At 35.6% G+C, this 27,030-nt stretch overlaps 1 protein-coding gene across 2 annotated transcripts in view; it reads right to left on the bottom strand.

The window, feature by feature from the left end:
• Positions 1-27,030, bottom strand: part of VPS13B (vacuolar protein sorting 13 homolog B) — a 593,664-nt gene that overhangs the window by 466,441 nt on the left and 100,193 nt on the right. Inside the window, exon 18 of one of the 2 annotated variants that reach the window (XM_054708717.1) lies at positions 3,267-4,238. The exons of the other annotated variant lie outside the window; for it this stretch is intronic. Coding sequence (XP_054564692.1) covers positions 4,036-4,238 — 203 coding nt within the window. The 3' untranslated portion in view covers positions 3,267-4,035. Of the gene's footprint in view, positions 1-3,266; positions 4,239-27,030 lie in introns of those variants that run through there. 2 annotated transcript variants of the gene reach the window in all.

Raw genomic sequence — 27,030 nt, 5'->3', positions numbered from 1 at the left:
AGACAATAAATCAGTCACATTCATTTATGGTTGTTCTCTACATAACAAATATGAGCTCCAGTAGATAATTACAATGAAGGATTAATCTTTCACTTCTCATGTGCTACACACATATACATAATTTTATTTTTTTACATGCATACATATTTTAAACATATAAACATGTCTGTGCATGTCTTCTCCGGCAATCTTCCATGATGAAGTACCCATAAAGCTAATGTAATATAGTCCTAAATCTTGTTTATTTTAGTGAGTATGCACTCATATGGACTGATATTGACAAATAATGTGCTGCTGACTTAGAATCTCATATCGTAGTCTATCAATTTAAATATTACAGACAAGCCTGGCTGGCATGGTTCAGTGGTTGAGCATCAACCGATGAATCAGGAGGTCGCAGTTCAATTCCCCATTCCCGATCAGGGCACGTTCCCAGGTTGCCGGCTCCATCCCCAGTGTCGGGTGTGCAGGAGGCGGCCGATCCATGCTTCTCTCTCATCATTGATGTTTCTATCTCTCTCTCTCCCTTTCCCTTCCTCTCTGAAACCAATAAAAAATTTTTTGTTTAAATCCTCATCGGAGGATATGTTTATTGACTTGAGAGAGCAAGCAAGAGAGCAAGAAACAGAGAAATATTGGTATGAGAGAAACATCGATCAATTACTTCCTGTTCTCGCCCTGACCAGGAATCAAACCCACAAGCTACATGTACAGGACAAGACTCCAACCAACTGAGCCATGGTATGGTATGATATGGTATGGTATGGTATGGTATGGTATGGTATGGTATGGTATGGTATGGTATGGTATGGTATGGTATGGTACGGTATGGTAGCCAGGGCATGATGAACATTCTTAATGCACTGAGGAGCAATCTTCTAAAATGTGACTATACTATACATAGACTAAGATGTCTTTCAGTCAGGTTCCAGTAACTCCCAGGAAAATAAAATGTGAGGATAACTTTTTTAAATGTGTAAGTCATCAAAAATTCTTTTCTCCATAAGAATTTTTGTGCTATAACCATGACAGATCCTTATGTGCAAAAAAGTGTGATGTACCTGGCATACATTACTTTTAAAATGTACATTAATAAAACTTCAAGGGAAATACTAAATAATATTTGAAAAAAGCAAATTATAATATTCACAAATTAACTCCAAAAAGAAAGTATTATAAAGACTATAATTGTTCAGGCTTCATTGTTTTTTAATATCAGTAATTCTTAATGCAACTTGAAACATTTATAATCTTGTAAGTTTCAAAGAATTATTTTATAACTTGGCTTAATTTGTGAGAAAATCGCTTTTATGAATGCCAGTTGTACTTCTTTGGAAAGACAAATGTAAACCTATTTAGTGATCTGATTTTCTCTTTCATCTTGTCTCCAGTTTCTGTGTAGATTTATAATGTTCATTGTTTCCAATTTTAACAAATCACCTAATGGCAGAAAGGAAAATATGTTAACCTTGGAATTATTTGCAGTTGGAGAAATCCCTTTTGTCTGGCCCATACAGGGCCTGCAATCTGTTTTAAACACAGATTGTCTGTCTTTCGTCTGACAGCCACCAAGCTGCACAAATTACTTTCTGCCTGTTCACCTGTTTGCAGCTGCGTCTGTAAGCTAAAGATTCTGCAGTTTGACTTGAGCAACCACTTCAGGATTGATGACATGTGCTGCTGATAAAGTGAGCAATTTGAAGAAATTACTGGCTATCGTTATTGAAAGACATCTGGGCATGAGCTGAGAACTAGAAGCCTTCAATCATGTGCTTGCAACCTGCAGTGGCGGCAGCAGTGTTTGAAGTGATACCCTACTAAAAAGAAGTTGGCCCTGGCACTAAATAACCAAGTAATGTATGGAACATAATCTCTCAAATGAGTAATAAAAGGTTCTGTCTTGTAGCTGTAAAAATTTGAGGTTTGCACTTTTCCTTAAAATATTCTTTGATTTTTTTTTAAAAAAGGCAACAATTCCTGATTCTACTCTTTTGTAATAACTTGTATAATACCTATTTCCTATGTCATTAATTTATTTCAAACAGCTACTACTACTGCTATAAAAAAAATACTAGTCAACATTTATTGAATACCTACTACATGGTCCACATTTTAAACTTAGAAAGTTTTATGTCTATTATCTTATTAAAACCCAAATCAACTTTATTAAACTAAAATTACGATTCCCCTTCTTTGGTGGAAAAACTAAACTAAAGCTCCAGGAAACTAGCCTAATGTCACACAACTGTGAGTCTGTGATGAAGAGCTCATTCAATTCTGCTATGCTGCCTTTGTGCTCTGACTTTTTTGGGAATTTTCTGGTCTCTGATGTACTTCTGATGTGTGCTTACTCACACATTTGCCAGAAGCATTCTACCCCTCAAGTTAGTCATTAAGAGATGTGGATTCTTTTCCACCTTTCTAACTCATATAAAATCTATTCCAAACCAGGCTGTCTTCATGAATTGAGAAGGCTGACCCAACCAAATTCATACTTTTAAGGCTAGGAACAGTGCTAAAAGTTCAAGGCTTTCCCACATTTGTTGAAATCAGATGATAATAAAATTTCAAGTAAAATTATGCCAGAAATAATAGCAAATAAACATCGTTTTATGAGGAAATAATGCCTACTATTAAAGAAAAAGAAAGATGCTACTTATAAAAATAAAGACATTATTTATAATATTTACAAGTTCAATGTTATCAATAACAATGAAAATTAATAATTAGCACAAATATAGTCAAATAACAAACTGTGATAAGGCAATGCTACAAATACAAAGTCAGAACAAACGTATAACTTACATCAATGCCAGAAGAAGAATCAATTAATACATTTAGATGTACACATGAGAAGCACACATTTTCATGTTTCAAATGCAAAATTAAAAAGCACTAATTTATAGCATCATTCAATTTTCCTAATTAAAATCACTATCATTTTGGATAAGCCTTTGAACTCCTTCTCTCCATTTTCAAATATTTATAAACTAGTACAGATCATTAAAAAATCATAGGTAAAGCTAAAACAAACATAACCACTCAGATAATGACTTCTCCTTATGCATTGTCTAAAAATTCTTAATATGTACACGTATTTAAAACATAGTAAAAGAGTCAATACTTTTGAAAACAGTTAAACTAAAACATGCACCTATTAATACTAGAAATTAATTTTTTAAAATTCAAAAGCTATGACAATTCTTGAAAAAATGACTACTATATCAAACATTATCAAAAAGAAGAATTCTAAAATAAGTCTGCAGTTAAGTAACATATATGAGAAGTCTAACTTGCAAGTATTAATTTGAAGATCAATTTTCCAATTATCAAATCATTATTCTTGTTTAAGGTGGATACATTAAGTAAAATGGTTTCTTCATTTGGTTAGAGGGGACATAAAACAAAACAAAAAAACTGCCTCTTTCAAAGGTCCTTTGGAATAAAGGGGCTTTTCAACTATTTTTAAGTTGGTGTTTAAATTTCCAGTTTTGGAAAATACTATCGTTGTAAATACTGTTATTTCTTTCAGAACAAATTGAAGTGCATTAGTCAAAATGCCACCCAAAATGCACTATCATTTCAACTTGTTAAAATTACGTATACTGAAAAAAATAGAAAAGCCAAATCCTTCAATTAAGTAACCATATAAATTTGGCTTTCACATTTCAGTATTCATAAATTGGATTAAACACAGACCTGACACTCTAGCCACAGAAGAGGATATATATCATTAATGATTGTAATAAATCAAGCCTTTATTTATATACTGAATGATACAGTAATAATAACGTTCTTCCACAAAAAGATAGTTATAAAATACCATCCTTGTCACTATCCTCTTTCCTAGTTGTATCATGAGTTCATGTTTTAATAGCACCTTTTATTTTAAAGACCTAAGTCGTGAGAACATTCTTATGTACCACTTCATAACTTTGACCCAAAGTACATATAAAAAGATTAGACTTTATTTGGTATAAAATCAGTTGGCAGTTTTACATCTGTGCATGCAACATAAATACACCAGCTGGCATCTCAGGCACACACACATATGGACTTCAAAACAGAAACTTCCTTATTTGCAGCACTGCCAGGGTAATTTTGTATCCTCTGCATACTACAGCTATTTGTCAGGCCCTGCAGGTGTGCACTGCACATAAACACACAGCTGTAGTCCAGCAAGCCAAGTGTTCCATCAAACACATAAAGGGAGACCTCAGCAGTTGGATTAGTCATCCCTACAACAGGTCCAGGGAGAACAATATGGGTTAGTATTTTTGGAAAAAGCATGGATGGGAAATTTATGATTATGCTAGTCTTACCAAATGACTGGTGGATTGTGTCATTTTTAAAGCAGTGCTTACTTATTAAGGTTATTAAGGTTTAGTTAGAATGGTTTGGGGAAAACTGGAATTTGTTTTTAATTTTAAATATAAGCAATAATCTATAAATTAGTTTATTAAGTGCAAAATGTGAAAAGGTTTTCAAATTCATCTTTGGTTTTTGGAAGTTATTTCAAGGATGCCTCGGCTATAATATTTACAAATCATAACTAGTATACCTTAAACATTTACTAGTTCTACATTATATTTTATTATACTTATAATGCTACTGTTTAATTCATATGCATTTAAGATAAATTAGCTAAAGCAAGTATTTGTGTGTCCAATATAAGGTATCATAACATTTAACTAACAAAAGTTACATGCTATATTAATATTAGACTATAAACAATAGTTTTGTTCTCAAATATGATATGAAAGTACATTAATGTATACATGGTTAGGGAAATAAATGAAAATGTAAGATGTGATCATTTTGCAATCATATGAAAGATCCCAAACACATTAAATGTGACCTTATTAATATTCTTTAAAATAACAGGTAAGCACTTCAGGCAGTTGATAATTATGACTATTTTAACCACATTTCCCCCAAAATGCTCCAAGTCCAGCTGGCAGTTGACAAAACATGAAAGATAACTTAGAAAATGAGCTTGAATGCATTATGCCTAATATACTAATCTTCAGTGAACTTGAGGTCAAAGAGTTAGTAATCAAGAAGCACTAGCGTCTCTGACATCAGTGGATTCACATTTTCTTGTCCTGGAAGGTATGAAGGTACTTAAAAATTATGTTAGCCTGATACAAATCCCATCCTTCTGCATAAAGCCTAATTTTATGAAGTATTGACTTGAATTGAGCCCACAAAAATACGATTTAAATTAGAAAAAAGATCATTAGATTCCTTTAAAGTCTCATGTCTTGCTTTATTCTTTTATATAACTGTAAATAGAAAATACTTGGAATTCAACCTGGATCCCATATTACTGATGGGTTCCGTAGGTGTGATTCATAGCTCTTTAAAGCTTCCTAGTACCCTTAAATGCTCCAGGTTGGATCTGGCTGAGTTTTGGTTTTGAACCTCAGAATTACTCTTTTTCGGCAATTCTAGCTAAAAAATTTACATCAGTATCTTTTGTCCCAAAATACTGTCACTGAGGAAAGTGGATGAGTAAAATATCTTGGCCCTTAATGGCCATAATAAAAAACATTTCAAACAAATTTTAGTTAACAGAATCTATTCCAATTATTTATTGCTGTGGAACTACTCCAAAACTTAGTGGTTTAAAACAACAATCTATTTTTATCTCTTACAGCTCTGTGGATTTTCTAAACTCATCTGGTGGTTCTTGCCCGGGTCTCTCTCATGCAGCTGCATTCAGATGGTGATTGGGGCTGGAGTCATCTGAAGTCTTGACTGAGCTAAAGATCCAAGATGGTTTTCATCACTCACATGTCAGATGCCTCAGCCTAGATGACTGGAACACTTGGGGGTCACATGGATTTGGGTGTGTGTGTGTGTGTGTGTGTGTGTGTGTGTGTTTCCATGTTTCCTTCCTTCCTTCATCTATGTGGCGAGGTTGGGCTTCCTCACAACATGAGGGGCTCAGAGACACTGGATTTCTTACATGGTGGGAGGCTTCACCCAGAGCAAATATTCTAAGTGACTTAAGCAGAAGCTGTAAAACTTCTTATAACCTAGCCTCAGAAGTCATGCAGTAGCACCTTCACCACAATCTCTTAGTCAAAAGTGAGTCATCACAGGACTGGCCTAAATTCGAGGGGATGGGATTATAAAAGAATATAAATGTTGGAAAGCATGGTTCATGGCCATCTTTGGATGGTTACCTCAGTATAGTAATAATATCATTTTTTTCAACTTTATTTTAATTTTTACTAGCAATCTGTTAATGATTTAATACTTTGTTTTTGTAATTATCTTGTTATTTATTAATGTTATTAATATGCATGGTTTTGATCATAAACTATAGAACTAAAAGGTGTAGCAAGGTAAGATGGACATTTCATTTTTTTCAAGTTGATTTCACTGATTCCTTAAAAGTTAAATCTATACCCAAAATTAATTCTAATTCTGCTTATATTGTTAAACATCCTATCTAATAAAGAGAGAATATGCTAATTGACCATCACACCCTCACAAAGATGGTGACAGCCACAGCCAATAAGGAGGGAATATGCTAATTGACTGTCACACCAGCAAGCCTCGGATGGCAGCTGCCCAGCCACCCAGGGCCGGTCCAAGGTGCAGGCAAGCCTCAGAAGGCAGCTACCCAGCCCCCCAGGGCCAGCCAAGGCTTGTGCTGCCAGCAGTGGCAGCAGCAGAGGTGTGATGGGGGCACCGCCTTCCCTTGATCACCGGGTCACCTCCCGCCCCTGAGGGCTCCCGGACTGTGAAAGGGGGCAGGCCAGGCTGAGGGACCCGCCCTCCAGTGCATGAATATTCATGCACCGGACCTCTAGTCCAAATATAAACACTGAAGTTTGCTTTAGTCACCAAAAATGATAAATCTTTAAAAGCTTAAAATATTCACTGCTAAATATTAAAGTTTGTCTTTTATCTAAGTAAATAATATCTCATTTGCTTAAAAGTACTATACTAGTAAATAATTACTAGGACTTTTAAGAGGCTTCTTAAAGGAAAGAACTGGAAGTCAGACATAGCCCTCTATCTACACACATGCATAAACGACACACAGGAAAAACAATAATGGGCACAATACTCTTGTTTATGGGAAGTTAAGATCAATTCTTATAATGCTAAGAGCTAACTTAAATGATTTGTTTCCCCATACAATAAGAAAGTATTTTCAGGAGATACAATAAAATATGAAGGAACAGTGGAAAAAATAAAATATTTAAAGTTTTTATTTATTTAAGAGAGGGATGTTTGAGTCTCTCCCCATTTAAAAAATTCTAAAAATTACATATAAAAGGCAAAACACCCCATAATTATATGGTTCTTCTTACGTTTATAACATACTCCAGTCTCTATCTCATCTATGCCCTACACTTTCCCAAAAAGTAACAATTGGTACTTCTTTTATATGTATAAAACTTTTCCACACAAAACAATTAGCCTACCTACCTACCTTCCTGACCTACCTACCTACCTATCTACTCATCATAAATAATATACACAAATGCATTCATATAAAATGAATAAATACATCTTTCTCATAAATAAAAAGGTAGTGTGGTCCTGTAGATATTGGTCTATAACTTCCTTTTTACTTAGAATTTATCTATTTACCCTACCTATTTTAATAGATTACTAATATTAATAGCATAGTATAATACTACATAACAGAGATGTATGGTATATTCATACAACACCACCAATGAAACACATAAACATTGCTGAGAGAGGGAAACCAAATACAAAAGAGTATATATGATTCCATTTATATGAACCTCAATAATAGGCAAAACTAACCTATGGTGATAAAAATAAAAACAAGAACAATGCTGGAGTTATCACAATAACTGACATCAAACTATACTACAAGGCCACTGTAATCAAAACAGCCTGATACTGGAATAAGATCAGGCATATAGATCAATGTAACAGAACAGAGCACCCAGAAATCAACCCACGTATTTATGGTCAATCAATATTGGACAACGGAGGCAAGAGCATACAATAAAGACAGTCTATTCACTAATGGTGTTGGGAAAATTGAACAGGTACATGAAACTAGACCACCAACTTACACCATACACAAGAATAAATTCAAAATGGACAAAAGAGTTAAATGTAACCTGTGAAAAAATAAAAATCGTAGAAGAAAACATAGGCAATAAAATCTCAGATATCTCACATAGCAATATGTTTGCTGATATATCTCTTTGAACAAGGGAAACAAAGGAAAAAATTAAAAAATGGGACTACATCAAACTAAAAACCTTCTGCACAACAAAAGAAATCATCAACAAAATGAAAAGGGAACCCACTGAATGGGAGAACATATTTGCCAATGACACATCTGATAAGGAGTTAACATCCAAAACATATAAAGAACTTATACAACTCAACATCAGGAAGACGTTCAATTAAAAAATGGGCAAAGGACCTAAATAGACAAGTCTCCAAAGAGGACATACAGATGAGCAATACACATATCAAGAAGTGCTCACTCACTAATCATCCAATGCAAATTAAAACCACAATGAGATATCACCCCACACTTATCTTAATAAACCAACAAGCAAGTGTTGGCGAGGATGTGGAGAAAAGGGAACCCTGTGCACTGTTGAAGGGAATGAAAGATTGGTGCAATCACTGTGGGAAGAAATTAACTTCCCACAAAAAATTAAAAATGGAATTGCCTTTGAGCCACCAATTCCACTTTTGAGAACTTATTCAAAGAAAATCAAAACAATAATTCGAAACAATATATGGATCCCTATGTTCACTAAAGCATTACTTATAATATCCAAGATCTGGAAACAACCCAAGTTCCCATCAGTAGATGAGTGGATAAAAAAGATGTGGTACATTTACACAATGCAATACTACTTGGTTGTCGCGGGGGCGGGGGGAGGGGAGGGAGAATCTTACTTTTTGCAACAGCATGGATGAACCTGGAGATTATTACGCTAAGTAAAATAAACCAGTCATAGAAAGACAAATACCATATGATCTCACTATATATGGAATCTAACGAACAAAATTAACTAACGAACAAACAGAAAAAGAGACATGGATACATGAAACAGACTGACAGCTGTCAGAGGAGAGGGGGACTGGTGGACTGGGTGAAAGAAGGTGAAGGGATTAAGCATATACATATCTATATAGCACATAGGCACAAACAACAGTGTGGTGATAGCCAGAGAGAAAGCGGGATAGGGGAGAGGTGGTGGTGGACCAAGGAAGGGAAAATGGAAATGGAAAGAGATTTTGCTCGAAACAATGAACGCATGATGCAGTATGCAGATGATGTTTTATTGAGATTATTACACAGATGAAAGTTTGAGATATGTTTTCATGTTATTTAGCTAAGAAATATCTTCCTCTACCTGAGTTGAATTTTTTGAAAGAAAACGAGGTTTTGTAAAAATTTAACAAGTTTTCCATAGGGCATATATATGTAAAACATATTGTTACCCTTCACTAGACTAAATGAATCATTAGAGAACAGCAAAATGCCGTATTAAGGCATATTACGTGTTTTGTATATAATTCTATTTACTCTTCAATACCCAGTTAATTTCTTAGTGTTTAAAATTACTTCAATTTTTTTTCATCTTACTATGAAGCGAAATAAGATAAACTGGACAATAAATGTCAATATTAATATGAAGAATCTATAAGGCTGTCCAGCATTATTTATTTGGATACTACACAACTGCTTTTAAACCTGAAGATTCCATCCCCCACATACAGTCAACACTATTCTGTTTCATCTATTGGTAATGGAATCTGTAAGTAGTTACCATAGTGTTCTACTGAAACAAAAACAAAAGAGCAAAATATTGTTTTATTAATGTATCACTCCTATTTCACAGTTAAGTAGTTTCAACAACTCTATCTCACAAAAGAACTGAGAGTAAATATATGTATGCATTGACCTAAGGGGAAAATGACATAATGCATAGAAAATGTTTTCATGGTAGCATTTTGTATACAAATTATGTTAGAAGGTACTACAGGTTTTTTTTAATGTGAATTTAATGCAATGCATTACTTAGTTAAGAAAAAATATTTGACAATGGCTCTGACTGTACATGCTGAAACTTGTAAAAAATCCAGTTCTATATTAATATCCAACCTACTGAATTATTAATTAAAATAGGAATTAGCCTATGAAAAATTTTGGAATGAGAATGCAAGATTTTGATGTTAAAAAAACCTTTCTTCTAAAATTACCCAACATTTGTATACTTTAGATAAATTGACAAATATGTCAGCCATGTAGAAGGAAAACAAGATAAAGATTTTACTACTTTCCTATATTATTAAAATTCAGCCTATCACACAGCAGGAGCCAAATATCATTATAGTAGAATAAATTTCTGCAATGTAAGAGTAAATATAAATTCTAACTAAAAGTAATTATCATTATAAGTTTTTATGAAGGATCTTAGGAGCTGACTTTTAATCTGACAGTAGAGTACACCATTTCTCACCTGCTGTCAACTGCTAGGTTAGTTCTGTAGTAGGTAGTCTGCACGTGTGCAATACCAACTGAACTAGATGAGGAAAAGAGATGTTTTGGCTAACATTGCTGATGTTTTCACCAAGTTATTAAGCTTTTCCTCTTCTATAAATAATAATTAAACACCTCCATAAGAATAGCTGTAAAACATTCTTGTAAAAGTCTGTAATTTTGATGTAGTGAAAAGATGTGTTCTAGATATCTCATTTTTCTCTAATATTTTCTCCTTTGCATATTTTATATATTGCCATCTTTATATCTTAATCAGTATTTTCTTAGCTATTATTAAACATAACTTTGAGTAATCTTTTCTTAAATATTCTGAATTCTGCCTTTAATTCAACCCATAAATGTAAAAAATTCCCAAATAGAATCTTATCATGAGAGACTTATTGCTAAAATCAATTTAAATAACTAGAAAATAAATACAATACAGGCAGTCCTCGGGTTACGTCGGACTTGACGTATGTCATTTTGTGGTTACATCACCATCTCCCATTTATTTATAAAAAAAAAAAAGTTGTGATTTTGACATATGTACATATGTGCTTTATGTTTTTATCATTTATTTACCACAAGTAAAGGTCAGGAATTGTTATCTTTCTTTTAATTATTTTTTACTGTTTCACTTCATTACTGCTGTGTATGTGCTCCATGCGAGTGACGTAGGTGCTTATGTAGGTGGGTTCCGACTTTCGGTGAAAATTAAGTTACATGGCGCTATAGGAATGGATCTCCGATATAACCCAAGGACTGCCTGTATTTCAAGTTTTCTTGATGCTAGTATATTAAACAATTCTATAGATTCTACAAAGAATCAAGATATAATTCTATCTCTACTGTCTTTCATATTTAATTGAAATGTTTAAGCATGTTTTTAACACCAAAAAAACATGAAAACCTTCTGTTTATATTTATGTTAACTATCAACCTCTTTACCAAGTCATTGAATCTTTGAAATATTTACTATTGTACATAAAATTAACAGCTTTTACAACCATTGGCACATGTAATACTTTGCTCTTTTAATAATAAACATTTATACTCCAACTCTCTGACAGAATTTGAATACATAAAACCTATAAGGAAATGCTCATTCTCAGTTACATGGAGAATGCTTACCTGTAATTAAAAGTGAATATTGAGAGCTTAGTGATAAATCCAGTGACATGCCTCATTTATTAAACTGATGCTGTTAGGCTATGATATACGTACTAGAGGACCGTTGCACGAAGATTCGTGCAATAGGCCTTCCTTCCCCTCGCTGCCGGCACCAGTTTTCCTCCGGCACCTGGGAACCAGGCCTTTGCTCCAGCTACAGCGGAGAAGCCAAGCCTCAAAGGCTTCTCCGCTCTGGCCGCAGCGGAGAAGCCAAGCCTCTTCAGTCTTCAGTCGTCTTCAGTCTCTTCGCTTTGCACCTGCGTATGCAAATTAACCCATCTTTGTTGGGTTAATTTGCATACTCACTCCTGATTGGCTGGTAGGCGTCTCAGAGGTATGGTCAATTTGCATCTTTCTCTTTTATTAGTGTAGATGATGGTACATATTTTTACACACAAATTCAAGGATTCCAGAAATGACATTAACGTTGCTATTATGCTATTCAATCTTTTAAAGGCTAAAACCAGAGCTAAAGCCAAATTGCAGATTTTAGATGAATATCCAAACTGAATCCGTACTACCATCCATTCCTAATTAAGTAATGTCGCATTTACAGTATCAGTGAAAACAGTCATGGGGTGCCAGATATCTAAACCTATATATATATATATAAAAGTCTAAGCGACCATCCGACTGTCCAACTGACCAGTAGATATGACATGCACTGACCACCAGGGAGCAGATGCTCAATGCAAGAGCTGCCAAGCTGTGGTGACTTGGCAGCAGCAGTTCTCTGGTGACGCACCCCAGAACCAGAGAGAGGGGAGCCCGTTTCCAGGGTGCGTCACCCGATAACCGTCCTCTCGCAATCCAGAACCCCTCAGGGGATGTCAGAGAACTGGTTTCGGCCCAATCCCCACCTGCCAGAAGGACCCCGCTCACTCCACAGATGCCCTTCGAGCCGCAGTGTCACCCCAGGTGCAGCTGGCCGGGAAAGGACCACAGGAGTTTGGCTCCAGGGCGTGTCCGGCCCGACTCGCCCAGTCCCGCCCAGCTGGCCACCTTCTAATTAATTTCCTTTCAATGTGCACGAATCCATGCACCGGGGCACTAGTTTTATATAATTTCACTTCCTTCTTGTTACAAGCCTATAAAACAAGTACTACTGGTCTTCCCCATTCTGCAAAGAAGGAAATTTGAGTCTTAAAAACTTGGTTAAGTCACATGGCTAATAAAAGGTGGAACCAAGGTTCAAACTTTAGCAATGAGAAGATACTTTTCAGGATAGGAACTTAATTTTCAATTAATAATACCAGCCTTAAATTATTGTCACAAATAACTAAAATCATTCTCAACTAGGCAAATCAATATTCAAATAAAGATTCCTATGGGAGGATGGCAAACTTCTGATCCCAAGAAAAATAATAGCAGCTCTGGCAATCAGCAATGTGCAGGTCTCTGCTATATGCAAGAAACCTGGGATCTTTAAATTTTGTCCTGCACTACACTAGAGAGTGGTATGGATCTAGTGAGGGACTAGTTAAACTTTAAAGACTCACAACCCAGGCTCACGAAGAGTTTCAAATGCCTAAATAAAATTCCTACAAAGAAGTTTACTTTTTCTCAGAGCTAAAAATAGTAAAACACACACACACACTCACACACACAAGTTCTGTACCATCAACTGAAAATTAAAATTAATATGGCTAATTGTATAATGAGTAGTTACTTTAAAACAAAATTCTAATTAATGAGTTACTATAGAAATATGGGAAAAGACTAAAAATTAAATTGATAATGGAATTGGTGTGTATCTTTGCAGATGTTATAACACTGCCAGCAATGTAAAAGAATTCTCCAAGTTACTACATTAAGTTAGAAGTCAAGACATATTTGCATTATTACTACTAAATGTGGAAACTGGTAAGCAGGAGTAAACTTTCCAACCATAAGTCAAATTGTGTCACTCCTCTGGTTAAAACCCTCCAATGACCTCCCATTTCAATTAGAATAAAATCCAAAGTCCTTATTGTGCCTTGCAAGGCTCTGGTGGCTGTAGCCAAACTCTCTGACCTCATTTCCCTTCCTCCTCTCTCACCCTCTTTCCCCCCCCTCTCCCTCTCTTTTTCAGAACTCTGCAGCCAAAGTGGCCTTCTTTCTTTCTTTTTTGCCAAGCCAGTGCCCGTAACAGGGGCTTTATACCCAATGGTTCTTTGGCTTGGAATATTCTCCTTCCAGATCTTTGCCCTACATGAGAACAGGGTCGTATCTGCTTTGCTACATTATCTATGCCCAGCACTATTCCTAACACATAATAAGCGTCCAGTGATATTTATTAAATATTAGTAAATGAGTGGAATGAATAATAAGTATCATTCCAAGGTCTACCCCACCCTGACTTCTTGTGGCAAACACCTAACGTGCCCCACTCCTTACATTACCCTTCAACAAAGGACACACTGCCCAGCTGCAAGAAATATGATTAGCTGACAGCCTCCAGCCGTTAGCTTCTTTAGAGTTTGCCTCAGCTTCCCAAAGTCATACTCCTCTCAGGGAAGCCCACAGCCAACACCTGCGTAACAGTGTAGAGAGACCATCATTTTCACCCAATGCAGACTCCTCACACAACCTTAGTTCCAAAGGTCTTTGTTGGGTTGGCAGGGACTTTGTCAAGTCAGGTTCACAATATGATGACTGCTCTTAACCAAACCTTCTCCCACTGTTTTCTTTTTACAGGTGTTATGTCCCAGTAAGCTGTTTGCAACCCTAACTCCATCTCAGTGCCGGCTTCCGGGAAAATCCAACCAGCACTGTTTCCATTTCAAAAATCATTCCTTATGCCTACAAATTAAAATGGCCATTTTTAACAGGCATGGAGCATTCATTTCATATTAATCATGTGATGAAATAGCTATTACCATCCTCATTCCCCACTAACATTTGCACACACAAACATAGACACACATACTCCCCCAAACTTCTAACCACATGGCACTTAGTAAATTCTTACTTTGTTTACATTTACGTCTTTTTTATATACGTTTTTATTGATTTTCAGAGAAAAAGGGAGAGGGATAGAGAGATAGAAACACTGATGAGAGAGAAACATCATCTACTGGCTGCCTCCTGCATGCCCCATTTTGGAGATCGAGCCTGCAACCCAGGCATGTGCCCTGACCACGAATAGAACTGGCGACCTTTTGGTTCCTGGGTCAATGCTTAACCACGGAGTCACACTAGCCTGACTTAAGTCTTAATGCAAATGTTACCTCTTCTATGAAGCTTTTAAAATACAATCAAATGGTTTTTCTGTGGGGGGAGGGGGGGCTGCCTTGGAACATCTAGCAGTACCTACTATACTATAATTACGTGATTATATGTCTGTTTCCTTTCCATCTGTGCCTGCCTCGTATTAATAAACCCAGTGTTTCATAATGCACTTGGTTTAAATAAGATGTTGTATAAATTTCTTGATAAAAATTAAAATGAGCTAAAATGTAAGTAATTTTTTTAAAAACTTTAAAAGTACATGGTTTTTACATGGGTTTTTTTTTTCTGTAAGGTTGAGTTAAAATGATCAGCACATACAAGCCTGAAATATTCTCATAGTCTAAAAATAACTTCATTCTTCTTAGTGAATAAACAATTTTGTTTTCAAGAGACAGTTATTAATGCTAAAATTGAAAGATGCTAGGCAATTTAGAGGCCAATTCACTTTGAACTTTTAAGATACTTCCTTACAAATAACGTATTAGTTACCAAGGAAAAATGAAGCAATAGTTTTTACAACTCATAAAATTTGTTTTCAACTTCATATGACATGTCAGTTCTCAATTACACCCTCCTGGGACAAAAATCAGACCGAGCATTCTCAGCAAATGAGAATAAAATAAAACTAAACCATGAAACACACACATATAAGAATAAAGTGTCTACCAGAAAGGCATTTTATGAATTAGAAAATTTTCATTTTGAGAACTGTGTAACACCAATGATTAAGCCATACTAATTTTTTAATTCAGTTGAGTTAAAATAGGTACATAGCATTACTCCTCCACTTAGTAATCAAAGAATAGGTGAACAATTTTAAAATCTTAATATTTTAAAGGAAGGCTGATATTCCCATAGGAAATAAAAGTGGAAATGAGTCCAAGGGAGAAAATGGCTTGGTTCCACACCCTTAAAATTGCCTACAGCAATGCATCAGAAAATAAAATAAAATAAGCCCCCAGAGTCTGGGTCAGCGGCATAGTGTTACAACTTAAGCATTGGGTCATCAGTGGCACTGGTAGGCTGATTAAAGGTTGAGGTAATATATTTACATATGTAGTAAGAAACTGTGTAACAGTACCGCCAACAGCACAAAGAGTTCTTGTGTGGATATCATGTACAAAGAAAGATTATAACCATCTGCTTATATTTCAATTTGAAAATATGAAACATACTTGAACAATTGTTTAAATAAAGAAATAAATAGATAAACTATATTATAAATACTAATTGCTCAACTTGTTAAAAAAATAAAACAACTTCATTTAGCAACCCATTAGTTATATTTTCCAACAAAAAACACTTCAATTTTATTACTTACTAAAATCTGATCCTAACTGAAACAACCTTCCTCTAATATAAGGAAAATGAGCAAAAATGCACAGCTAATATGGAAAAAGGCAGTTTTTCAAGTAATGAAGCCACTCTCAAATATAAGTAATAAAATTTGTTAAACTTATTACATGAACAGGTTAAATTAAACACTGATTTGTCTTCATATTTAACAGGCAGCACCAAGTAGTAGAATAAATGTGTTTGAATTATATTACACATATTACTACTCAAATCTCTCAGAAAATCTATTTTGCAATTAACCAAAAAAAGACTCTATGTTTGTGTTCTTACAAAGAGTGGCATACAATGGCACCCACATATGTTTATTAAATGCAAAAATTAATCATAAACTGAGGTCAGTTTTTTGTAAGAATAAAAAATGTATTTAAACACAGAAAATGTTACCAGTACCAACAGTCCTGATTTCTGAAAATCACTATACCTATCCTGTGACATATATTTTGGGCAAGACTGATACTAAGAATTATTACCAAAGAATGACTCCAAGGCTCATAAAAAGTGTCTCTACCTTTAAGTCAATTATTTCTTGGGATATTTTGGCAGGAAAATAATTTTTAAAAATATTAATGTGCAAGAAGATGCAAAATGCTTTATCTAATAACTAGCAATCGCCTAAATTCCAAGTGTTAATGAATTTCCAAAAATTAATTCAGTGGAATATTCAATAATTCAATTTAAAAACATTTTTGAGGCCTATACTATATGTCTGACAGCATACTCTGGAAATATAAAACAAGTACACCTAACTCAAACTGAAGGATATGAAACGTCAGTTAAGTCTCAAAGGAAAAGAAGTCATGAAGCAGACAAGAGGAGGAAATGGTCATGAGGGTAGGAAAGGTGTTCTAGGCAGATGCAATACTAGGTGTGACAGCAAGGAAGTATGACAGAGTACGTGTGTTTGGGAACTCAGTAGTTCAACATAGCTAAAGGGAGAAGCTGGAAGGAACTTTGCAGAGATAAGTCTGAGATCATGAAATAACCTTGTTCTGACATGAAGAAGCTCTAATTTTACCTTGTAGACAAATGGGAAATCACTAAAGAACATAATCAGAATTCCGTTTTATAAAGATCACTGAGACTGCAATGGAGAAAGAACTGGAGAACAAGAGAGGACTGGGAGGCCCTGGCTGGGTGGTTCAGTTGGGTGGAATGTCATCCTGTACACCAGAGCAGTGTCGCCAACCTTTAGGACCTCACCGACCACCAGTTGGCAACCGCTGCTCCAACAGTAGGTTGAGGGTTTCATCCCCGATTAGGGCGCATATGGGAGGCAACAAATCCATGTTTCTTACATTGATGTCCCTATCTATCTATCTATCTATCTATCTACCTACCTACCTACCTACCTACCTATCTCCCTTCCTCTCTCTCTAAAATCAATAAACATATCCTCGGATGAGGATTTAAAAAAAGAGAGAGGTCTGGGAGACTGATCACTTGGTAAGATACTATAACAATCCTAGCTGAGAATAAAGACGTGGTAACACAAAGCAGTGGCCAGAGGTCAGGAAGATTTAAGGGGGACGAACTGACAGAATATGATGACTCTTAGGTGAATGATGATACTGTTAGGTATTATTTGAGAAAAGAGTCAAGTTTCATTTTGAAACTAGTGAATTTTAGATATCTTGGCACATCCAAATAAATGTATCATAAAAAAAGTTCTTGGCTACAAAATTAAATGAAGTAGTTGTCAGTGGGCGCGTGGTAGCTAAAGCCACATAGGAGAAAGAGATTATTCCAAGTCCTCCTTCAAGGTAAAGGATAAAAAACAGAGAAGAGCCCACAAATCAAGAACAGAGTTCTACGGGTGTCAAATACGTAGTCAAAGAAGATAAACACTACGAAATATACACTGGATTCAGCATCAAAGCCAAGTGGAAAGGCAACATGCATATCATTCTATTATTTCTCTATGAAGGAAAAGAGGAAGATAAAATGAGAAGTTGAGAGGGACTCTGAATCTGAGGAAATGCTCTTTGCAAGATTTTCACACAGAAAAGACAAAAGTATATGACACCAAAAAGAAAAAATTGTTTATGTAATGTTATAAGAGAAAAGCATAACATAAAATGGTACATACATAATAAATCAAGTCATGTAAAACTATGTATAAGGACATGAGTTAGAAGGGAACATGGAAAATTAAAAGCAATCATTTATATTTGTAGTATTTTTTTCTTCTATGATTTCCTTTATGATGTCCTATGCAACATTAAAAAGAGAATAACTGCTCTATAAATCTCACCAAATCCCATCATAATGTTAAAATAATTAGAGATGGAAGTCTTATGATTAACAATTTAATGAAAAATATATCTGTGATTCAATCCTAGCTTTTTAATAAACATCTAATCTATTTCTAAAATGTGTATTCCTAAAAAATAAAGTGGCTATTTAAAAATGTCCAAGTTCTATAAGATTTCCATGTCTCACTAAACTTGGAAAATATGAGGCAAATGACATATTAACTTGAACAATCATAAAAATGCTTAGAAAGTAAAAGGCTCATTTAATGAAAAAAACTTAGAAATGTTTCCATATGTTTCTATGAAGTATTTTTCCCCACTAAATGAACACATTCAAGATTTTGTTTCTGGCTTTGTTTCAGAAACACACACACACACACACACACACACACACACACACAGAGAGACACACACACACACACAGACACACACACACACCATCTGCATAGTACAGCACTTACAAGTACATCTCAGTCATGCAATAGTTATGTCACAGCTCATATATCAAATAAAAATCACATTCAAGCCCACACAACCTCAGAGACCCAAAGTCTTCCTTTCTAGTAAGAGCAGTCCTGAGAGAGCTTTCATTGCACCTAGTTGCTGATGTCACATAACTTTTGTTAGAAAATTAAATCCTGAAACTAAAATATCAAACAGTTTGAAGTACAGTTGTGAATGACCTAAAAAACCAACTTTCTCTAGTTATAAACTATGAACATTTCCTTTTCACAGAAACTGGAGCAGAAGGAGGTGAGGGGGGAAGGAACCTGTCACTATATCTCACTAAATGGTGATTTTTTAAATGAAGCATTATTTCATTATATTAAAGACATGATAAAATGATAATACTTCATTATGCTTAGAATAATCTTGATAGATATTTTAATGCATCTCTATTTAATTCCATTTATGTACATTATATGGAATTTCTAATCATTGTCGATTAGAAATATTTTATTATCTAGAGCAGTTTCCACAAACTTCATGTATTTGTGTACCAACATTATTATTGCTACCATGTCCTTGTATCATTTGTGATTACTTACTTTAATAAGGAAGCAGCAGTGGCTAAGAGCTTGGTTACTCTCAGAGCACATGGACTGATATTACAGCTCTGCCACTTACTACGTCTACAACCAAGTGCAAGATTGTTACTCTCTGCGCTTCAGTTTCTCATGTGTACAATGGGGGTAATAACGGTACCTTCCTTTCAACACTGTTGTGAGGATGCTTGACTCAATATATGATCAAAAACTTAGTACCTGACACATAGTACTAAGTAAGTAATTAGCCTACACTAATGTTAATGTTTTTCTTTGAATTTACTCACTTTTTTTTTTACCTTATGATAAATTTAATTCCTGAGCAAACTTTTATTCCACTATTACCATAAGCAATAATATCTGAAATTATGAGTATACCACTTGGGATGTATTTTTTCCTAAGACAAAGTAAAATAAATAACTTTTATAATTAAAAACAAAAGTTCCCAACATGCTACTTAAAATCATCTCCAATTCCAACAGTTAATATTGCATCAATAATGACACTTAAGCCCTGGCCAGTGTGCTAGGTTGGCTGGAGTGTCACTGTCCCATATACCTGAAAGGTCGCAGGTTCAGTTCCTAGTTTGCTAGTTCAATCCCCTGTTGGACGTGTACATGAAGCAACCAATGGATATTTCTCTCTCTCATCGATGTCTCTCTCTCCCCCCTTCTCTTAAAATCAATAACCATATTCTTGGGTGAGGGTTAAAGAAGAAAATCTTAAAAATAATGAACACAATAATTATATAAGTGCCATCTTCTGTAGTATATATTAAAAACTATGTGGCTCAAGAAAAAAATTAAAGATCCATTCAAAGGAAATGGAGGCATTTAAATAATAAAGCACCCTGTGATAAGTACATTGCTAGGTATCACAAGAAAAACATACAGTGCTCTCTGTGATAAGTACATCCTGTGATAAGTACATTGCTAGGTATCACAAGAAAATATACAATGCTCTCTGCAGGTAACTGGCATTAGAAAACAGATAAATAATACAATGCCATTCAATGAATAACTGTCATCCTATTCCATTCTCTAGTTTTAGGGATTTAATAATCCCACTGATATTTCTTTCCATCAAACTAAATTCCTTCTAGTTTTAGCTCATTTATTTCCCTGACAGAATTAGAAAATTCTGTTACCTTTCATAAAAGCATGAAATAATATGACATATTTTATTATTGCTGTCAATATAATTAATAACAGTAGCCACCAATTATCAAGTCAAGCACTGTGATGAATTCAATTTATCACAACAAACCCATGAAAATGATTATCCATATTTTACAATGAAGAAACTTCAACTTTATGAATCTAAGCAACATGTCGAAGTTCCCACTACTAGTAAATGGCAATGAGGAGAAGGGAGTTGCATAGGAGAATTTAAACTATAAGGTCCTGAATATGCTATAGGGAATTAGCAGAGAGTCAACAATTGCCCTTCAACATAGTCATAAGCTATTTCAACATTTAATTCACAAAACATTTTTGCTACTCCTCATTTTCAACTACATTTATGGTCTATAAGTCATTCTTCTGAATTGTCCCAATGATGACTAATCTTGATCTTTTGAGGGGTAAGTCTGAATATTTGAGAGAAAAAATTACCACTCAGAGTGAAGAATAGTGGGTAAAGTAAGTGACACAGGATCTCAATAAGTCTTTATATTCTAACAGAAGGCATGTTCTGGATACATATTCAAATTATCTTGTTTCACTCCTTGATAGTCTTTAAAAGAAAATAAAGTATATGTAATGGTAAAGTACCGATTTCCTCAGGTGTCTGCTAAATTGGCTACAAAAACAATTTTAAAGAAGTTTTTAAAATCTGTGAATATGATAGTGTCTAAGGATTGCAAACTATTGGCCAAAGAATTACTTAGAAGAGCAACATTCATTTGGATATACAGTTGACCCTTGAACAATGTAGGGGATTATGGGTGTCGACTTCTCATGTAGTACAAAGTCCTCATATAACTTTTAACTCCAAAAAGTTAACTTAGTCTCTCAGTATCCATGGGAGATTGATTCCAAAACCCCTGCAGATACCAAAATCCACAAATTTCCAACCGCATATTAAAAATACTGTTTTCTTTTATCCCCATACTGGGGATATGGAAAGCCAACTATTTATTTGTTGAAAAAATTCCACGTATAAACGGACCCACGCAGTTCAAACCTCTGTTGTTCAGGGTCAACTGTCTAAGTTTTGTTTTAGCGTAACAGAATAAGCTTCAAAGACATATTCTCTGGAGAACAGTCATAAAGCCTGTCTCTGGTTTTTAAAAAACTTACATTCATCTTGTTTTAAATTTTTCCTCATTTTCCTTCCTCAGTATTTTTAAAAATATTGTCTAATGTGTGATAAGCAATACTGCTCAAAATTCTGACTAGTAAAGAATAAAATTAAGAAGAATGTTCTAGTTCTTCCTGGTAACTCTTTTGATTTGGAATCTATCCAAAATCATGTTAATTTTTCACCAATGTACTTACTGACTCATGTTCAAGCTACACATTCATATTCCCCAGGTGTCCAGTATGACCCATAACTTTTCTTATTTGTTCTAATCAAATCTTTGCTTTCTAATTTTATTACTTTTAATCTAAAGCACATTTTAACCTTTAATACTTCTTCCTGGTCTTGGATATTCACTCTATATGAATAACAACATGACCAATTTAGAAATAATACCCAGTGCAATGTGCATTATATTTTGCATTCCTTCCTCCATGACATCAATATAAATAAACAGACATGAATTAAGGTGAAATGCTAATCTCTGATGAAGACTGAAGATGCCAAACCATCAGTAATTATACTTTGCATAAGGCAATGAATGATACTTATTTGTTAGGGCGCATAATGGCAAGAAACACATCCAGCTTAAGCTAGCTAAAAAAAAGAAAGAAAGCTGAGATTAATTTGCTTAAGGAATACAAAGAAGGGTTGATAACAGTGATAAGGGAAAAAAAATAAGGCCTCAAAAGCAACTGATACCAGAGTCATAAATGAATCCAGAACTCTTGTCACTTTAGATCAAGCTAATTCTCTGGGGACCTAATTTCTAATTTCCCAATTCCTGCATTTTGTCTTCTTCTCTAGAAGAAAACTAACCTTATTTTATCTTAGCCAGGAGTATAACTATATGCTGAGTCCACTGAGTTCTTCTAGAGAATCTCCAAATGTGGAGGTCTTGGGGACCCCAAACCAAGAACCCATATAGCAACTCTATTTTAACAATTTTTCAAAGTGACTTAAATCACCATATTTTCTTATTAACAATTATCTCCCATAATTTAATTATATCCTTTAAATGGCTGACTTTGCGCATTCACTAGCAAAGACAGATCTCCTAGCTCCATACCACTAAACTATAGATGGTGTCAGAGGATGAAAACAAAGGAGCAATCTTAAGAATTGGTAGAATTTGTAAACTATTTACATTCTGAGTAGTCACCAAAAAAAGCAGACATATAAACACTTACCATCTTTAGATATTCTCCAAAATAAATACTAGTTATTGGGGATAGAACAGAGGACTAAATGAGGTGTGGTACCTGCCCTCATGGAACGAACCTATTTTCTACTTAAAAAAAGATACTTGAAGAACTGACATTACAGTACTTAGAAAATAAATTTCATAATACTTGGTGGTTGTTTTACTATATATACCTTAAACAGGTAAAAAGTAACCATTACCATAATCAACTTATCCTATATATTTTGGATGAGGCACTTTTCTTGAGTTTGTTTGGAGGTTCTAGCAGGGGAGTGCAGCTACTCATATTCCCTTGACCTAAGACGGGTCCTCTCCTCTGGGGGAAAAGTCGAGTACTCAGATGGATCAATGAGGGAGGAGGGCGACACCCGCCTACCCAGCCAACTCAGCCAAATCAACCCTGACGATCAATGGGGTGACAGATGTCGCAGCCAGACCGCCCTCACATCGAGGATGAGGCACTTTTCTTTAACAAAAATATTTAAAAATACAAATTAAAATGAAGATTATCTAGAGTTCAAAACCTCTATTCCTCAGTATCAGATTGAGTGAAAAATCACAGGAATAAATATGCTAATTTTTTCATAAAATATATTAAAAAGTACAATGTTTTAAATAGGCACCAAATGAAAAGTATAAAGCTACAAAGTACAGTAGTCCCCACTTCTCCATGGGATATATACATCCTAAGATGAAGGATACCGAACCCTTTATATACTATGTTGTTTTCTATATATATACATATATATGTGTGTGTGTATATATGTGTATATATACACACATACATACATATATGTGTGTAGATATATATTTCTATATATATACATATATATATATATATACACACACACACACATACATACATATCTAAGATAAAGTTTAATTTATAAATTGGGCACAGTAAGAAATTAACAATAACTAATCCTATATAATAAAAGCCTAATATGCTAAGTGTCAGACCACTCATTCGACCGTTCGACCAGTCGCTATGACGTGCACTGACCACCAGGGGGCAGACACTCTGACTAGTAGGTTAGCTTGCTGCTGGGGTCTGGCCGATGGGGACTGGGATAGATGGCCGGACACGCCCTGGAGCCCTCTCATGGTCCCTCCCAGGCCCCAATCATGCACCACTGGGGTCCCTTGGCCTGGCCTGTACCCTCTCGCAATCCGGGACCCCACAAGGGATGTTGGAGAGCCATAGGCTAGGCTGAGGGAAAACCAATTATAAGAATATACTGTAATATAAGTTGTGTGAATGTGGTCTTTCTCTCAAAAATATCTTATTGTATTGTATTCTACTTTTCATTTAAGAAAGCACTTTACAGCTTATCTTTGGCAACTCTGACGTGCCAGCATCACTATTCTTGCAGTTTGGGTCCATTATTAAGTGAAATAAGGATTACTTAAACACAAGCATAGCACTACCTTGATAGTCAATCTGATAACCCAGACAGCTACTAAGTGACCAGAAGGCAAGTGGCAAACCCAGCATGAATATGCTAGACAAAGGGATGATTCGTGTCTGGGGCAGGACTGAGTGCAAAGGCACAAGATTTCATCACTAGTCAGAACAGTGTGCAATTTAAAACTTATTAATTGTTTACTTCTGGAATTTTCCCCTTCAGTACTTTCGAACCACAGCTGACTGTAGATAACTGAAACTGTGGAAAGCAAAACCTTGAATAAGGAAGAACTATTAAATACCAGAGGTCAGAAAAATTTTTTTGGTAAACAGCCAGATAGTATGTATTTTTGCATTTGTGGGCCATATACTCTCTATTATAACTACTCAACCCTGTCAATGTAGGACAAAAGCGGCCACAGACAATATTTCAAGGAACAAGCGTGGTTATGTTTCAATAAAATTTTATTTACAAAAACTACTAGTGGACCAGATTTTCCAACCCCTGATTTATGGAATGAGAAAAATGCAAAAGCTGAGATGAGTTGTCAGATCAGATACCTGTTCAATAAGAAACAATGCAATCCGTATCCTAGCAGGCAAATGTAATCCTATATAATAAAAGCATAACATGCAAATCAACCAAATGGCTGAATGACCATTCAGCAGGGGGCGGGGCGGCGAGCAGGCGGCACCAGGCCAGCCAAGGCACGTACCAGCGGGCGAGGGGGAGGGGGGAGCAGAGGGAGGGGACAGCAATGAGGTGGGGGGGCCGGCGCCATCCCCTGATGGCCTGCCCAGTTGCCTCCTGCAGAGGGAGGCCAAGGGCAGCAGCAGCGGTGGGGCAATTCGGAGCGGGGCTGCCCAGCACTGTCCCCAGATAGGCCTACCGGGGTCGCCTCCCGCAGAAGGAGGCCACCAGCAGCAGTGGTGCAATGGAGGGCGGGGCGGGATAGCGAGCGGGCCTAAGCTGTCAGTTGGACATCCATTGAGGGCTCCTGGACTGCAAGAGGGTGCAGGCCAGGCTGAGGGACCCCGCCGAGTGCACGAATTTTCATGCACCAGGCTTCCAGTATAATCAATAATTACCTTAACACACACACACACACACACACACACACACACACACACACACACACACAGTAAAATGGGTATTCAACAGGAAGATGCCTTCATATTTGTGGAAACACTTAGTGGAAAATACTACATCCGCAGGGCTGACATTAAGAAAAAGCCTCCAAAATCTATAGCAACCTGGACAGGGAAATACAATTAGACATCCAGCAACTGAAATGGGAGTTCAACATAACAGCATGGTCAACTCAAAACTAATTTCAATCAGTAGAGCTAAGGCACATGGTCAAAGCAGGACTAACTATAAGGGGAGCAAATGTCCCTGAGTCACCTGGATGTGTGTTCCTTAGATCATCCCCAGATTAATGACAGGATCAGACCCAGACCCTGAGGCAGGGCTGATAAAATGGCAGAGATCATGTGTTCTAGCTGTAGGGAAGAGTAAAGCGGATGTGGAATATCAAGCAGGCTCTGGAGAGGTGAAAAATTACTAAAGAGTAACTACTACTTTTGAGGAAACATCCACAAAAGCAGGTCAAGTCAGATAGGGAAGAAATTAGTAGTTATTTTACTTATAAGTTCTATTTTCCAATTTATATAAAATATTAACCTAACATCACATAAAATTTGTCCTCATGCTCAATTAAATTTTAGTAAGTTAGTGAATAAAGCTGTTTCTAATTACTCACTAATAAAAAATTTTGTCAGAGAACAATTTACTTTTGACATTAAAATCAGGAGTTAATGTTATTGCATTTCACTATTAAAACCAATGGCCGCTGAAACCAGTTTGGCTCAGTGGATAGAGCGTCGGTCTGCGGACTGAAGGGTCCCAGGTTCGATTCCGGTCAGGGGCATGTACATTGGTTGCGGGCACATCCCCGGTGGGGGGTGTGCAGGAGGCAACTGGTCGATGTTTCTCTCTCATCGATGTTTCTAGCTCTCTATCCCTCTCCCTTCCTCTCTGTGGAAAATCAATAAAATATATTTTTTAAAAAAACAAAACCAATGGCCTATGATATTTACTTTAATTGAATATTTGCAATAAATTTTAATCCAGTTATCATGATTAAGTAGTAATAACTGAAAGATACTTCATATGATCTAAGTCTAAATAATATGCACGCTAGATTTTGTCAGAAAACCTCAGTAAAACAGTAACTACAATATAGGATGATGTGTATAATCACAAGATTAAATATTATTTTTCCCACGTAGACTGAAAAGTCTTTATAATCTGGGTCCAAATCTAGCAATTACTAGGTTCTAAATATCTGTTGAAGCGAGCTGATATATTAATCACAATGATACCACAAAGGAGAAAATAAATCTGCTTGGGCGAATGAGAGAGTATTTGCATAGGAAATACTAATACTAAATATTAATATTACATTCAAATAGGAAGGAGGTAATCAATCAGAGATTTTTTTCTTTTTGGCAAATGCAAGAAAATGTGATAAACTTGGTATGAGGGATTTGATTCAGCCAGAGGTAAGAA

The sequence above is a fragment of the Eptesicus fuscus genome, chromosome 19 (genome assembly GCF_027574615.1).
Source record: "Eptesicus fuscus isolate TK198812 chromosome 19, DD_ASM_mEF_20220401, whole genome shotgun sequence".
Classification (NCBI taxonomy): domain Eukaryota; kingdom Metazoa; phylum Chordata; class Mammalia; order Chiroptera; family Vespertilionidae; genus Eptesicus; species Eptesicus fuscus.
The sequence above is the reverse complement of the archived record's forward strand: the minus strand, read 5'-3'. Positions and strand labels throughout refer to the sequence as shown.